The sequence below is a fragment of the Phaseolus vulgaris genome, chromosome 2 (genome assembly GCF_051622355.1).
Source record: "Phaseolus vulgaris cultivar YP4 chromosome 2, ASM5162235v1, whole genome shotgun sequence".
Taxonomy (NCBI): Eukaryota; Viridiplantae; Streptophyta; class Magnoliopsida; order Fabales; family Fabaceae; genus Phaseolus; species Phaseolus vulgaris.
Window position 1 is genome coordinate 3,442,036 of NC_143499.1, and position 17,219 is coordinate 3,459,254.

Below are 17,219 nucleotides of genomic sequence, written 5' to 3' on the forward strand. Positions count from 1 at the left end.
TACTAAAAAAAAATATAACGTAATTAACAATAAAAAAATTTATAAAAAATTATTATAACTCAATTTCAAACATAATATTTATACACAGAACCTAAGTCTCCGCCACCACCACTAAACTGTAAGAAATTTAGATAAATTTTAGATGCTTCACTTTCTAATCTATTTTTTCGAATTGGGAGGAATCAATTTTGTGTAATATATAACTGTTAATAAAATTTAATTTTAAGATAAATAAGTTTTAATATTGAATTTTGGTCGATGTTAAATCTCTATTAATAAAATAATTAGTAGAATAAGTAAAATAAATAAATAGCAGAATATTAATTAACATAATAAACCGAATAAGTTGTTTGGCGAGAAAAGATATGGAAGTAGATAGTGATTGATTGAGAGTAATGAAGTGTTGTGTTAGGCAGGGAATGTGACAGAGTAATTACATGTTAGGTTAGGTTTTCAGAAAACACGATTAGGTAAACAATGAGTGACTGAGCAAAAATAATCAATAAAAACAATACACATTAAACAAAAATTGTTTCGAAATAATTGTGTTTTAACATAGTATTATTTAAACAATGTTTCACAAAAATTATAAATTGCTATAAGAAATTGTTTTAGTAATTTTTTTCTTAATTTTTCATAATTTATATAAGTTATTTATTACCAAATTGTGACTATAACAGTGAACAAATTATTTAATTACAATTGAACCTATGCTGTAACTAGTTTATACATAATATTTAGTTATCAAATTATTTTTACGCAAATCAACTAATTATTTTATTATAATTTGATCCATACAGTAATTTATACAAAATATTTATTATTGTTATGATAATGAACTAACTATTTAGCTATTAACTTAGGAAAAAGTAGCTTCTTTAGTTTTTTTATTTCTTATCAAAATAAGATAGAAATTTTCATTTCATCCACTCAATCCATGGGCCTCCGGAATTCATGACGCGGCCCAAAAACAAAAAAAAAACCCTAAACCCAATAAAACCCTAATTTGAATTCAACACCAATCTATGTATCCATGACCATTTAATGTACCATGTGACAAGAAACATTAAAAAGTTTTACACAATTCAGAGACCTAACGTACTGTAACCACTAAATTTACCAAATTAACTTCTCAAATTAAATTCTAACTTAATCCATTTCAATTCACACAACATTTACCCCATCTTATATTTAACACTTCTGCCTAATATCATAAAATATTAATTCATGTCTTCATGAGTTCCACCAACACCAATGTCGATTATAAAAAAACAAGGCAAGTCATTGCTGAAAATTTGCTCAAAAACTTCAATGATAATAGTTATCATTTCAATTTTCGATTCTACAAGGTGTTGTATAATTCATATGAGATCCCAAAGTCACCCCAAAATCTCTATATGGAAACTGAATTATCAAACAAATTTACAACATGTTATTTCAAATATCTCAACATGCACCTAATTCTATCTAACTTTGTACTCTAACTTTACTACCTTCTACCTCTTCTTAGTTTGTTTTATTGTGAATTAAGGAGCTAAAATTTGGAAAAGATAATTTGAAGCACACTTGCAATCTAAGCTTCAATTCATCTAAATACTATAGTTCTAGACAATGATATCCCAAAGTCAACTCAAATTTACATTCTTTCTTATACAAATAAAACACCCTACTCCTGCATGCATGTCTCAAAGAAAAAGAGATGAAAATCAAGCCTGTGAAGGAAATAAATCTCATCTCTAGAAAATTCCAAAATCTACAAACTTATGTCCTCTTTGATAATATTATTTTATTATTATTATTTATGATTAAGTTTGAAAAAAAAATCACAATGGTACTTAAAAGATAATGTTAGAATAACAAAAACTAAAAAGCTAAATATAATTTACTCAAATGAAATTATCCATAAGTATGGCGTTAAATTAATTGATAATGTGACAAGTCCAGTGATTATCACAATGGTATTAAAAAGAGATGAAAACTGTTAATAAAAAATAAAGACTAAAATTGTATTAAAAAAGTAAAGATTAAAATTGTATTAGAATAGAAACAAAAACCAATTTAAAAAATTATAAACTCAAAAGATAGTAAACCGTAAAAGGCACAAAAATTCACAATTGCATATACGAAATTTTACATTTAAATTGACATTTGCTATTAGAGAAATTTTACAATTTATAAGAATTACTAATCCTTACAATTATAATTAGCTGAAACATAGATCACACCTACGTGCCCATGTCTGTAATAATACATAATATATACCATAATCAAGTATAAACGTTATTATAACAGAAGTAAAACTTTAAAAAAAGATGTATAATTTTATCTAAAATATTAAATTCGTTACATCATTAACATTTATAAAGAATGTATTTTAACAACAACAAAATTAACCTCTTTGTAGGAATGTTCTTGTTAAATGCTTCTTAAAAAAGCATCCCAAAAAACGTTGACTTTTTTAGAAATGTTAACTCTTAACATTTTTACATTTCCATAATTTTTTTTCTTTATCGAATGCCCGCTATTTGTCACTACATGTCAGAGCCGCGCGATCAAGAACACTAAATTGATTCTTAAATCAGTTAATCCAACAGATATTGAACACTTTTCTGAAGCATTTCAATCTATGAAAACCGTATCTTGCCCTTTTCTGAAGAGTTAAATTCCCTTGTGACAGCTCCACATGGCAATTGATACTAGTTAATTTAGAACTAGTAGTGAAGTATTATTATCAATTTATTTGAAAACAGACCATGCCATTTCAGCTTCAAGTAGACTGCTTGGTCAATCTAACAAGATCACCAATGGTCTCATCTCATCAGTTAGCCATGTTCCACTTTTGTTAGTCACTTGAGCTTTGTGGACAATCGTCAAAAGAATTACTCTAATGTGTAACTAGCTGGCACTGTTTGCAAGTCAATGTATTGTGTGAATGGACTTATGTAATATGTGACCACTTCTAACTTTTCTCCTTGTCCTTGTGATAATGAAGGACCATTCCATTTGGAAAAAATAAAGGAAGCAAATTCCAGTAATGACTAATGCCATGCAAAAAATTTAGACTTTGAAAGGCAACTTAAGTCTTGTAAGCTGTCTGTGTGGTCGTAGTAGTAAAACATTCGTTCAAAAATTCAGTAACCTGTGATAAATATAGGTCCGGAAATGTCCTATAATGATCTACGTGGGGAGATAATCCGAAGTTAAAGGACCTTACCCTCTTTCCCATCTTTCTCTGCTCCTCAATTAACGCTTCTACTGATTCAAATGGAACTACTTTGTCAGCTGTACTATACAGGTAAAGCTGAGGGCAAGGCTGGTGTTTGGTGAGCACATTCACAATCCTTGTTAACCTCCTGTTTTCAAGAGACAAAAAATGTGCTTATTATCAGTTACCACCTAACATTTTCAAGTATATTAAATATGTGAGAGCCTATTAACAAACTTAGATAAGGGTGCGATCCATACAAGATTGCAGGGAAGAAAATTACCGATTCACATCCGGTAACTGCAAAACAAATGAGAAGAACTTCTCTAATAGAGACAAGACCGCTGTTTCAATCTTCGAAGGTTCATTTTGCTGAATATTTGACAAGCTAGCTTCAGTCTTTGATTTCAGCTTGCCTTCTACCTCGACTACAGGTTCTACAGAGCTGCGCTTCTTAAATATAGCAGCAGAAAAACCAGAAGCCCAGACCTACAATATAGACGTTTGGTTAAAACATGGGGTAAAACAATTTGAGAATTCATAATCCGAGGAATTACCAGCCAAGAAGAATAAACCACAAATCAAGGTAGCTTACGAAAAGGATTAAAGGCTATGTTTGGATATTTAGAGTGGATATATAAGAAAAGGATTAAAGAATTACATGTTACCCATTAATCTTTACATGACGTGTAATTGAGTATAATTAATTATATCTTCCAAGTTGTAAAATTTAACTATGGTTAAGCAGACATTGATTTGGACCACGAATACCTGATGGTCCTTGACTACCTGATAAATAGGAGTATTTGATAGAATAGAATGAAATGCATTCCACTATATTCCACTTCAATTCCATCCTGTTTTAACAATTCAAATAGGAATATAACCATCATAATATCATTTCATTCCAATCCACTCCTTTCTATTCTATCAATTCAAAAGTAACATAAGAAATGTAAGCCTTGAATAACAGATTCTAAACGGAAAGAGGGGGCCTGACTGCTGATCCCCACATTATTTTATACACAGCACACAACGTCACAATTTTCTTTTCAATCATAATGGTGCAGGGGAGACCAGAGGGTAAGGGGAGGTAACAAAATCAAGAGAAAACAAGCAAAGGAAAACATAGTTTGGCCAGCCAGGTTCACAAATATACTCAAAACCATAGAACTGCAGTAACAGCTGAGTTTAAACAAATGGTGCATCCCCTATATCAAGGCTTAAGCAATGGATACTCCAAGTAAACAATAATAAATTAGAATATTAGCGTTTAAAAACCTGTGGATTGAAAGGTTCTCCTCCTCCCGAATCAACAATGCATCCCTTAATCTTCATCATGAGATCCTCACTACCCAGCATTCGGGCTAGCATGTAACCATAACTGCAAAGAAAAAGAAAAGTACATATATAAATGTCAAACAAGGAATAGTCACAAGGAGAGGTCATTTGGAAATTGCAGAATGATTAACAAGTGCACATACACAAACCAACCCGTGTTGCTGAAAGTGTGAAAAACCAAGCATCGATCCCTTTCATCTTGTTCCTTGAGGGACAACCAAGAAACGAGGTGGTCAGCAAGGAGAGAGATTCGGGTCTCGAGGACATGGCCGAGGTCAATTCGAAGTAGCTCCTTGACATCCACAACAAAGGTAACCGCGTGAAAGCCACGTGAATTGTACCACTCCACGTACCTCTTGAGGTGCTTGGTCCTCGCTCCGAGCCACCCTAGAAGGACCACTGTGGGCACGCAATCCTTGGCTCCGTAAATTGTGGTGCTTGGGGTGCTCGAAGCAGGGTTCCAGACAAAGGTGCCACCACCTTGTGATTGAGAAAGGAAGGGGTTGTTGGGAGCATTGGAGAGGTGGCTGGAAGAGTTTAGGGTTTGGAAAGAGGCGAGAGAGGAGAAGAAGAAGTTACGGGGATTGGAATTTGGGGGAATGGGGCGGCACGTGAGAGAGGAGATTGTTGTGGTGGAAGCAGCGCATTGGAAGGAAACAGAAGAATGAGAGCGTGAGAATGAGTTTGTTTTGCAGAAAAAGTGGCGAACCGAAGTAGAGGGTCTCAACACTCTGATTTCAGCTTTGGTGACCATCATCATCCTACAAAACAATACAACACAATAGGATTCTTGGATTATCAGAATTCAGATCCAATGACAATTTATAAATGTATCATTTTATCTAAAATATTTAATTCGTTACAGCATCAACATTAATAAAGAATGTATTTTAACAAAACAAAACAAAATTTAACCTCTTTGTTGGAACGTTTTTGTGAAATGCTTCTTAAAAAGCATCCCAAAAAACTATCGACTTTTTAGAAATGTTAGCTCTAACATGTAAATCAAACATAAAACATACTTTATCAACTTTACATTTCAATAAAACTTTTATTTTCTCTTTATCAAATGCCACTAAATGTCACTACATGTCAAAGCTGCGTGATCAAGAACACTAAATTGATTCCTAAATCAATTAATCCAACAGATATTGAACACTTTTGTGAAGCATTTCAACCTATGACAACCTTGTACCTTGTAGCTTAGAGAAAATACAAGTATTTAGAGTGAGAATGACATTGAGTACTGGGCTATATTTATAGACTTTTTGGGCCTAGGTTAACACAAGTCGTTATTAAGTACTGGGCTGACCAGTCCGTTATAATAGAATCAGTTTTTTCAAATCTATTTGAGTTATTCAGATTTCCAGGGGTTAGGAAGCATGTGGAGATCAGTGTTCAATGCACTGCACCTCTCACTCTGTTTATCTCTAATTAACTGGTTTTCAGCCAGTTATTATTGGACTGTGTTGTCCGGTTATATAAAACTTTGGGTGCTCAAAGAAAAGTGAACCTAAAGAGCACTTGACTTGAGAGAGATCAGTGTCCAATGCACTGCACCTCTCACTCTGCTTATCTCTAACTAATAATCATCAATTACCATACAGTCAACTTTGTTTGTTAGAATAATCTTTGTGTGTTCTCAAATTTCTGTAGTTCTTTGCTTTAGATATTTTCAATTTATTTGCAGGGACATTTTCTGGTCTGGGATTTTTATCATTGTACTTATCTGGGAAAATAAAAGCTTTTCATTGCAGAGGTCATGTTGCAAAACTCTGAACTGTTTTTCTGCCACTACTTTTTGCATCACTTGTTGCCATTTCTCTAGTCAGTGACTACTGGCACCACTAGCAGGATGTGTTTGCTGGAGGCCTTTTAGGTTGGTCCAACCTTAGTATCTCAGTTCTAAATTAAGTAAGCCTTAAAAACTACTTAGTACTGTTGCTGACACTTTACATCATGGCTAAGATTTCTTCTTTCAGGGGTTACAGTGGCTACATTTTGCTATTTCCAGTTTTTTTCATTTCATATCTTAGTTTCCTTTAACTTAATATCATCTCCTATGTCTATATTCCATAAATAACTGCCACTAGAGGAAAATAAGTGCTTATGTCTGTTGATACTAAACAATAAGAGCCACCTGTGTCTATTTCTGTTGATGCTAATAACTGGCCTAATTAAAAAACACAAGGGTCTCATACATAAATCATAATTGTCTTTTATTTCATCCAACATAGCCTTCAATTGCCTATGATATAGTTTCTTCTATTCATTGTGTTTTTGTGATATGAAAAATTTATTAACTATCTGCAATAATAATTGCATTATGAAAATATGCTAAATAAAGTGTTGGATGTTGGAAATTTAGCTAGTTGACAAATTAAAGACATAAGTCCAAAAATGAACTCATCTCTGATGGTGTATATTAGTTAGTGCAGTCCATGTTAATACAATACTCTTTGTTGTAAGTGATCATTAAGTCTAACTATTTTTCAGTGAGTAACAAACAACAAATTTTTAGCTTGTAACAACTATTTTTTAACAGACATAGCAGTACTGAGTCAGCAAAGTAGTATCAACTTGCAAAACACTCTTCTCAAAGTGTCTATAAGCATGTACTCTACTGAATATTTTACTGATAATAAAATATTTCTTGCTCTTTCATTTTTCATTGAATATTTATTAGATTATAATAATCTCATTCTTAATAGTTTTACGGTGTTTAGAAATTTCAATGCTACCAAATCCAGAAGTTCAGTTTTCTTTTAACTATCTCTACAAAGGCAACCATGTTCCTGATGGTACTGCTACACATCTCAATCCAGGAAAAAGTTGTGACTAGTAAAGTGATAGCAATTGTTGTACAGTGGCTACATTCAACCTCTGTTACTTTCCTTTTTTTCTCTTCATCTATGAAATAACTGCTCAGAATCTCTTTGTTCCCATTCTTTCAGATTCTTTGCTTTGTTGACTAAATATATTATATATTCTAGGTGGCAAATTTTGAATATATCTAGCAAGTTGAGAGCCAGCAGAGGAGGTGGCACAAAATGGAGCAAAAGGAGAATCACTCCTCTGCTGCCAGTTTGAGAAAAAGCAACCGCTTTGTTTGTCCGTTCTCTAATCACACAAACTCAAATGATATCTTACAAAAAATAAAACCTACAAACAAACACAAACTAACCAGTTCACGAAGAAATCTGAAACCCCTCTTCACAAAACCGGAGCCCTAATCGGAAGCCTGAAAGCCTCGCAATGCTTCTCTGTAGGCCTAACTGTACATGTACCTACGCGGCCTCGTGTCTGCTGGACCTGTAACAAAACCCTCACCATTTTGATTTCGGTCAAGCATTATTAGGGATAACCAAATAAAATCAACAGATTTGGGGAAAAACAAGTGTGAAGAACCATTACGCATTTAGGACAAGCGACTCACCGATAATCCTTCGTTTAGCTTTTGCTTCAATTGCTGATTCAAACAAACTTTAAGATTTTTTATTTTTCTTCAATGGGGGAGATAGATTTACCAAACTTTTGAGAAGGGTAAGTAAACGAATATAATGAAGAATTGGTGTTTTCATTAAACTTTAACCACTTACACATTTTATTAAAAAATAAATAATATCAATGCTTGATAACTTTCGTTTATTTAATTAATTAAATATTAGTATTCCACATATAGACCCAAAATTTAATTCTTAAATAAAATAAAACATTTAGGTTTGTTCAATCGATTTTAATATATAAATAAAAAATTTAATATTTTAGTATCGACTAAATTAATATTAATTATTTGATATTGTCAATATGGTCTCACAAAATCGAAGTTGATAGTTTAATATTTTCTTTTCTCTCAACTTATTCAGACATCTTTTCCAAATAAAACCGTATGAAACACCTCAAATACAGTAATTTAAAAAAATCTACTTTCTTTAGAAAACCGATATTTTTTCACTTCTAATCATATTAGATGGGAAGTTTCTCCACACAATGGGATAGATCCTGTCGTCATTGATTTGATTATACAGAGCTGATATGTATAAAAAAATGCATAAAATTTATGACGAAATCAGCGTTTCAAAATAAAAAGCTTGATAATTAAGGGTCAAATAGCTTTATTCTCACTTTATCACGTCATGGGGGTCAGTGATTGCGGCTCCACTCCATGCATAGTTCATCACGCTTGTTGCATATGGTCACCATTTTCCAGTGTTCATATTCTTACATGAATTTTTTTGCATAAATTTGTGTCTAATTTATACAAAATTTCGCAATCCTATAATTAAACTTATTCTCAAGTTCTGAATCCCGAATTTAAGAACCATCTCTAATAAACTTTCATAAAAGATGACATCATGACAAGAAGAATGGTGTTGAATGTGCAGTGTCTTTTCATCTGGCCTCCAAGAATTCTATTTGTAAAGCATAAATTTATGTCATCAAACTCAACAAGAAGCAATAGGAAGATGAAGACGAAGTTTGCATTTGATTCATACACTAAGGAAAACATCACTTGCATGTGTTTTGCTCTACATCTTATGATTATTTGACATGGAATCAAACTCTAATTGTTTCAAGAAATATAGCAGGAACACTTGAGTTTGAAACCTGGGATAAGTATCATTTGTAATAGATGACAGGTTTATTGGCATTGATATCCCACATGCCTCCTTCCTTCACATACTCAAGATACCTAGCAAACTCAGGCCTTGCTGTTGTTTTCTTCTTCCTCCGAAAATCAAAGAAGCTGAGAAGTGGGTGAATCTTCTTCTCCTTAGATTTACTACTGCCCTTTTTAGTGGGGTTTCTCTGTAGATTCATCTCTCCAAAGGTTGAAGCCATAGCTCGAGAAGGCAAACTTGTGCTCCTCTTGAAGTCCTCATTTGAAGTTCCATTGCCACCATATTCTTTATCTAGTTTCTCATACCTAGCAGGGCTTTTCCTAGTGCTTGTGGATCTAAACATGTTGGATTCTGTTGAGTGAAAAAGAATAATACTTCTGATTTTCAGATTAGGAATGTGTAGATGAAAGGAAAATGGTTAGTGAGAGTTGAGAATGAGAGATAAATTGTAGCATGATAGAGGGCATTTTATATATTAAGTTTGGTTCCATTTTTCTTCATTTGTGCTCTTTGATGTTATCCTTGGTGTTTTGTTTTCAATGTTTTGTGAGTAGTGACTCAATTTTGGTTGACTTTTGTGCCGTCCCAACAAAATTACATCCACAATTAATTGAAAGTCATGAAGTATCCTTGACATAGAGAGAAATTTCAAAAAATAAATTGCGAATATGACATTTTAGTTTTTCTTGGTATACCAAGCTTTGTTTCCTCAGTCAAAGTGCCCATTAATTGATGTCTGGATTAAATATTTATTACTTGCACATGAACCATTGAAACATTCAAATGAATAGGTGGAAAAAGTTGACAAGGTGGCGTGACTGAGAAAGTCATAAGAGGATAAATACTCATATATACCAAAGGAAAGTTTAAAAAACTGTTTCATAAAGCACACTAGTTCCCTTTCATTAACCTCTGTGTATGCTAAAAAAAATACATATAGTTAGAGAGACAGTTTCATAACACGCTACATTATTATTATTATTATTTCATCAACAACATTGTTATACATTATTGGGTGCAATTTAAGGTTTTCTTTTGTTATACATTAACGACTTTGTTGGGTGAAACTTAGAACACATACCCACACAAGCAAACACATGCACATGCGCAGTTGGTTGAAAAATGACTGATGGATAATTTTAATATGTTGCTTCCTGTTGCAACAGTTGTCATTGTTTTGGTGAAGCTTTTCAGTCCAATCTTCTAGTGTATGGCATTTAGTCGTGTCAAGTTTCAAAGTTTTATATCTGGGATAAACTCAAACTCAACATTAACTAGGATAAAAAGTTCTTGTGAAAAAATCGCATAAGTCCTTTTCCACTAACGTATCACATCAATGGCTCACACAAAGTCGCCTTTGCACACTCTGATTGCAAGCATTATAAATAGGCTTCGATAACATCCAACCAATTTTGTTCACTTTCTTTCTTGGTACTTTTTTTCTTAAAATTTATTAATAAGTTATTATAACAAAAATTTCCAATTTTGCTTCCACAGCTTTATAATTTATGTATCTATTTACTTTTGATGAGACTATTACAACAGAACATAGGCTTTGACAATAATCATAAAAGGTTTTGGAAGCCGGGCAAGGAAGGTGAGGCTTCTGTACACAATTGCAAGAGATAGGGAGGTTGAAAAAACCAGACCTGGGCTGCTAGGCATGTTACCTCTCCTCGGAGTTGAATTTGTTCCAAGCTTCCTGAAGTAGATAAAGTATAATAATAAGTTAAGCATAAAAAGCAATAAACTGAAACTGTAAGGTGAACTCATCAAATAATGTGATCAATGAATACTACACGGTTACATAAATGCTCATAAACTGTTTTATTACATTTCTATTGGAAATCGCCAACTTTCCAAGCACATAAAACAAAAACTATGATTCAAGACCCTGGAAAATTGACACTAATAATATGCTGCAAATAAATAGGCCAACCTACCAACACTTTAACTTCCGGGAAAAGCACTTGATCCCCTACTCCTATGGATTGATAATGCTCTCGTTTTAGCTGTTGCTTGGGGGAGTAGATGAAAGAAAGAGAATTTAGGGCTGCAAAAATCATTGTCAACCAAAAGCGAAATCGAGTTCATTTCACTTTTGGCCTACTCGTGATTTTGTTTTGCTGAATCCTACTCATGTTTTTGTTGTACCGTGTAAAGTGTTCATTCTAAATATTTTACCTTCCGGCTATCCAGTATCGACTTAGTCGGCCAGGAACATTTCCTCTACTCCTTATTCATACTAGGTACAGGACATTTTTTTGCAACAAAATAATAAATGAATAAAACCAACAAAGTGAAATATAGCTTGCATGCACTACACACCTTCAAAAGATCAAAAACCTTCTCGCATATGTATTTGTGTTGAATACTTGCTCCACGTTGCTGTAATTTGTCAGGATGAACACACAGGGTGGCCTTCCTGTAAGCTTTCTTCACAGCAGCAGAAGTAATGACCTCCGTCAATGGGATTGATTGCCACCCAGAATCAGGCCCAAGGATCTGACAAGAAAAAAGTTAAAAATGGAACCAATTTTAGATTATAATGGATGGTTGCTCATTGTAACTCAAAAGGTCGCAAATTGCAGAAGTTTAAAACATCTTGATCAAGCATGCCGATAGATACATTTCTCATTATTTGAGATTCGTCACCTTGACCTAAACATGCCAAACTATACTGTGTGTATCACTTATATGTGCGAAATTGGGAGTAGGAGGTTATAGAAGCAGCATAAACCTAGTTCAGAATTTGTGCACTTACATATTGCAGTGTAGAAAGTAAGGCACGCAAGTTTCCTTCTTTTCCACCTGACCACCTCCTTACTTCAGCATCCAGAGTTTCTGATAGTCTCTGCAAACAGCAGCAGACTTGAGTAATCAATGTGCCACAGAAACAACAATTTATACAAAGAGAAAAATTATATGGATTACATTTTTCTCTGCTTGCTCCTTCTGTGCTAGAAGGTCACGCATGTTCTTTTCTGCCAAAGCTTTTGCCTGAAATTTCCAGAAAAGTCATCATTATGTCGTTGTCTATGTGCATTTATATGTTAGCATCAAAAGATTGAAGATCTTACTGCACGCTCAGCTGTTCGGCGATGCCTCTCCAGTCTAGCTCTACACCTCTGAGCTGATTCACCTTCTCTTTCTGATCTCTCAGAAAAAGAGGCAGCTTCAAAGAAATGTAAATATTTAGCCAACATTATATAGCAGGATGTAGTAAAATATTGAACGAGAGTACATAATGAAGCATTGCAGGGATGTTCAATTTTACATACCACCATAAAGTGAATATGGTTGTCTGGAACCTGTGGAGGAGCTAGAGTTCTGAAACTGTGGATCCGGCATATCCTGTCATTTAAAATCATTAGAGATTTATTGGACAATGTCACAATTTATCAATAGCAGGTTTAAACAGATACTCACCGAGGACAAAGAGTCTTGTCTTTCACAAAAATTGTCAGATACAGATCTCTCTAACCGTTCTCTTGATTCAAACGCAGTCCTTTCATTCTTTAATTTTTCCATGGCTCGGTCTTGAGCCTCTGCAGTTGCTCTTTCTACAGCAGCACGTTCTGCTTTCAATCTTGCATCTGTAGTTTCTTTATCAATGTATGACTTGTTCCTGGCCTCTGCACATGCCTTCTCAAGTCTTTCCCTGGCCTCAGCCAGTGCTTTGTACCGTGCTTCCATAGTTCCTCTTTCAAATGCAGCCCTTTCTTCCCTTTCAGAAGCTTCAGCATATGCCTTATCCCGAGCCTCCAAAGTTGCTCTATCAACAGCCATCCTATCCTTTTCCCTTTCCCTTTCCCTCTCAGCCTCCAGCATTGCTTTCTCAACTTCTTTTTCACGTTCTGTTTGTCTATCCCCATCCTCTTCCATCTTTCTAAGATGATCCTTTTCTGACTCTCTTTCTCTTCTCATCCTTTCAGTATCTTTCATTATTGCAGAAGTTTCATTAATACTCTTAGTTTTGCTTTCTGTGGATTGACTAATATGAAACCACCGAGCGGTTTTCTGAGCATTTACAGTCTCCTGAACAACAGTTTCAGCAGCTGCTTCTGTACTCCTGTAATCGACCTTTGTCATTGTGTCTTCCTCCTTTTCTGACTGGGTTCCTGAATGCTCTGCATCTCCTGCAGTCATTTGTTTAGGTGCTCTGAATTTTTTGTTATCCAGTTGATTTTCCACCCCTACCTCTTTCAATTGCCTTTCTCCAACTTTGCATTCAGCTCTCATCTTTGCAATAGTTTGGTCAGCAACAGATTCTTTAGATACCTTCAGTTTCCTAATAAATTCTTCATGCATGGAAGCTGACTGATTTGCTAGATCTTCGTCACACTCTATTTCCCATGTCTCATCAGGTGCTTTAGCATTCTTCATGTTTCCCACGTCTTTCCTCTCCTTGCCATCCAAAGCCTTGTTCGGTCCCTTAACTTTTTCCATTCCACCAACATCTTTGTCCATATTCTCAGATTGCTCCAGGTGACTATTCTCATTTGATACTGGTACACTTCCTTCCATGCAAAATGTTTGGCTTGATGTGCTCTCAGTGACTTTTTTCTTTTGAGCCTCATTCAGAATCCTATTAATTTGTTCTTGCACTGGAGTTTGATTCATAACTTTCTGAATCCCTTTGTCATCTCCTGATTCTTGAAGTCTATTTCCTTCTCCGTGCCCATCATAAACATCTTCAAATTTCTTTGTACTTTGATCTTTTCCATATGCCTTGTTTTCCCTCTGCTCAGAAGCCTCTTTCAGTCTTATCTCATTTGCTTCCAGTTCAATGTGTTCCTTGAGCTGTTTTCCATTCTCATCCCACCTGAAAGCAGGTATTACAGCTCCATCACTTTCTTCATTGTCCAAAGAACTTTTGAGGCTTTTCTCAATTTCTACTATTTCATGAGCTTCGTCCAGTCCCTTATTCATCTGAATCCGTTTACCTAGTTTTAATTTCATTTCATTTTCACTTTTACAGACCTCTTTTTCCTCACTGGAATCCGATTCAAGAGCGACATTTGATCTTTCGTCAATATTTTCCAGCTTCCAAGAACCTTTCAGTTTTTCCTCGTGCTCAGTTTGTCCTATAGCAAAAGCTTCTCGTTGTGTTTTTCTATTTTCCTCGATTTTTCCAGATTGGTGCTGCCTATTCACGTTCTGTTGTTGCTTTTCAACCTCCCTTAGTTTCTTCTGATTTTCCCTAAGCCCCGTTGCCAGCTGAACGTCATTGGCTGTTTGTCTATTAGATGCTTCACATTTCATAATGTTTTCATCATGCTCACAAGCCTCTTTTGTTGCTGTATATTTTATTTCGTACTCCTCCACCTGATAATTTTCTTCGGTTGCTTTTACTTGTTTATGCTTTTCTTGCACATTGGATGCTTCTCTTTCCTTCTGACCATGTTTTTGGGTTCCAGTACCTTGCATCAAATTCTTAGTCTGCTTTGTGGGTTGAGTTACCATTCCAGATTCTCCCATTCCCACCAATTCAAAAAATTCAGATTCGTCTTTCCATGTTCCAACTTCAGTACTTCTATCGGATTCTTGAGATGACCTGGACTCCATCTTGTTCTTTTCCTCAAACATGTTTGCAGTTCTTTTCCCTTCTAAATTGTCCATAGTTTCTGGGGAAGCTTTCTTAAGTTCCTGCCTGTCATCTGTGACATACAATTTTTCTTTTGAATGTCTCCAGTCATAACTTCCCAGCGTTGTCTCATCATTCAAGCTACTTAATCTAGTGATATCCTTACACGTCTTTGCTTCATTAACTTTTGCATCATAACTAGACTTTAAATAGGTTTCACAATCCCATTTCTTTCTCCCTTTTAATTCTTTGGTACTCCTAAGTTTTGCTTCTACTCTAAGCATTGCTTCTTTCATAGCATCAGCAGAGGCGGTAGCAGACAAATTCATATGATCCTCCGCATCAAAGAAAGGTGGTGAACCAGCACCAAGTGTCTCTTCAGAAGCAACCGGCCTGCTGTTTGAATGAAATTCCCACATGTCCTCCTTTTTTACATCCAGCACAGGAGGTGGGCGAGATGGGGGAGGCACTTGAGAGGGCATACTTCGTAGGTTGATGTCAGACACAGTTATGAACATCTCACCTGAATGAGAATCCTTTTTGCTTCCTCCATTTTGAAGATTTAGATCACTGTCAAAAATCTGTTCCCCAGAGGTAAAATTGCGGAGATGTGCCATTGCCCTTGGGTGGTTTCCCTTCACTTTCTCCGCACGAAATTCTATATCAAGATCAATATCATCAGCAACCTGACAGGATGGATCAGTTCGATGCAATTGTGTAGTTTCATCGTATACTCGTCCCAAACCAGGTACAGCATGCTGCTGACTCAAGTGAGTTTTCCCCTTTGACATATGTTCATTGCTTGTACCATTGACCTTATTATGATACAAAATGTTCGATCCCACATTACCATCAACAGAGTGGAAAAGATCTCCATTCAAAATGCTTTGGTTAATTATAGATTGATCAAACTCTTCAGAAAATGAATCAGTTTCTGCAGGACTCCTGTAAACGATGAAAGATCATGATTATATTGCAGAATTATATTTGCATTGAATACAGACTAAGCAACATTTGAATTCTTTGAAGTAAACTAAAAGCAATAATCTGTGTGTATGTTCTACGTGCAACTAAGCAATTTTTACCATATGATAAAAATACTTTAAAGCATGACACGTTGATTTACAGATACCAGGAGTCCATAATTCCACATAACATAATCAAACTCCAAATAGTCACAACTCCAACAGTTAATCCACAACACACTAATCCTATTTCATCGAAAAACGAAAGTAACTAAAGATCAAAGTCCTGAAGAACAAAAACGACCCCAGTTTCATCATAGAAAAACTAATTTTCCGAGCACACAGTTAATTAAATTAAATCACAAGAACGCTCCACCCTCAACCAAATGTGACGATTTCCCTCAATCAACGTCATTAACTCACTCTAACCGAGTCAAACATAAAAAAACAGCAACCAACTCAGTTTCCAATCCTCTAAACTGCTCCTTCACAGAAAGCAAAGCAGAACCCGCGAAAGGATCACGAACTAAACACACGAAGTAAGGTAGGTAGCTCGAACAGTAGTAGCATTGGCATTACCAGGCTTCTTCGGAGGAGGCAGCGTCGAGAGCAGTGTGGCAGTGAAACAAGTTGTCGGACGGAAGCTCAAAATCCAAGGCTCCGAAAACTTCGGTGTAGTTGAAAGAGTGGCTTCGGGGATCGAAGAATGCCTCGGCGTCGTGGACGGCGGGAAGATCGAGGAGCGGAATGGAGGAGGATCGTCCGGTGTGGAAGCTTCCGAAAATCTCAGCGTAATCTTCGAAACGAGGGGAGAGGGTTGAAACGCCGAACTTCGGAGGACCACCGTAAACGTCGTCGTATAGGTTGTTACTGGAGGAGAAGGTGGCATTGTTGTTGATCTTGGTGTTGAGTTGCCGAGAATGCGCCATTGGTTTTCTTCTTCACTATGCTCTCTCTCTCGCTGAGTGGAGTGAAGTATAGTGTGCAGAAAGTGTTTGGGATGAAAAATCCAAGATGGTAAAAAACATAAAGATGAAGCGTGAAATGACGATAACGGTCTTAAACACTGGACCTTTCTTTTAATATTAAACAAATGATACATAATATTTAGCATAAGTTTCATTTTTTTTTCTATTGTTACAACCTTTTAATAGTTTGTGTTGTGTTGATATCTTATGTAGAATTTAGTGTATATAAATGAGTGTAAACCTTATCTATGAGTTAGTTTTATATTAGGATATTTTTGTGTATATAAATGAGTATAAACCTCAGTCAATTTTATGAAGTTTAATTAAATTTAATAGTTGTTTTAAATTTGTTACCATGTTCTAAAAAAGTGAAAATAAAATTGATGAGTGCAATGTGGAAAATATGTGTTTCCTAGAAACAAAATGAAGCGAGGTGCATGCCCATTTATTTACATTAAAAACATGCAGACAAACACAAAGGTTATGCATTCCGGTACTGTCCTACGTTGTATAATTGGAGTTAGATTTGTT

At 35.2% G+C, this 17,219-nt stretch overlaps 3 protein-coding genes across 6 annotated transcripts; all 3 read right to left on the reverse strand.

The window, feature by feature from the left end:
• Window positions 1-2,906: 2,906 nt before the first annotated feature.
• LOC137810234 (alpha/beta-Hydrolases superfamily protein) lies at window positions 2,907-8,182 on the reverse strand. Of its 4 annotated transcripts, XM_068611392.2 has the most exons (6): window positions 7,983-8,112; window positions 7,731-7,858; window positions 4,690-5,307; window positions 4,487-4,589; window positions 3,489-3,694; window positions 2,907-3,353 (listed from the first exon to the last, which is right to left on the reverse strand). In XM_068611392.2, exons 3-6 carry the CDS (start codon window positions 5,304-5,306, stop codon window positions 3,077-3,079), a joined length of 1,203 nt encoding a protein of 400 aa, XP_068467493.1. In that variant the 5' UTR covers window position 5,307; window positions 7,731-7,858; window positions 7,983-8,112; the 3' UTR covers window positions 2,907-3,076. The 4 variants fall into 4 exon arrangements, with proteins under 4 accessions (XP_068467493.1, XP_068467494.1, XP_090154211.1 ...); XM_068611393.2 differs by lacking the exon at window positions 7,731-7,858 and having other exon boundaries at window positions 7,983-8,182; XM_090298085.1 differs by lacking the exon at window positions 7,731-7,858 and having other exon boundaries at window positions 4,700-5,307; window positions 7,983-8,091.
• Window positions 8,183-9,005: 823 nt separating this feature from the next.
• LOC137809864 (uncharacterized) lies at window positions 9,006-11,573 on the reverse strand. The gene is made up of 3 exons (XM_090298087.1): window positions 11,497-11,573; window positions 10,818-10,870; window positions 9,006-9,519 (listed from the first exon to the last, which is right to left on the reverse strand). The coding sequence occupies exons 2-3, from the start codon at window positions 10,831-10,833 to the stop codon at window positions 9,167-9,169; spliced, it is 369 nt and encodes a 122-aa protein (XP_090154213.1). The 5' UTR covers window positions 10,834-10,870; window positions 11,497-11,573; the 3' UTR covers window positions 9,006-9,166.
• LOC137810235 (uncharacterized) lies at window positions 10,734-16,749 on the reverse strand. Its single transcript, XM_068611394.2, has 8 exons — window positions 16,300-16,749; window positions 12,598-15,700; window positions 12,450-12,522; window positions 12,249-12,343; window positions 12,103-12,168; window positions 11,933-12,022; window positions 11,497-11,673; window positions 10,734-10,870 (listed from the first exon to the last, which is right to left on the reverse strand). The coding sequence occupies exons 1-8, from the start codon at window positions 16,647-16,649 to the stop codon at window positions 10,835-10,837; spliced, it is 3,990 nt and encodes a 1,329-aa protein (XP_068467495.2). The 5' UTR covers window positions 16,650-16,749; the 3' UTR covers window positions 10,734-10,834.
• Window positions 16,750-17,219: the final 470 nt, after the last annotated feature.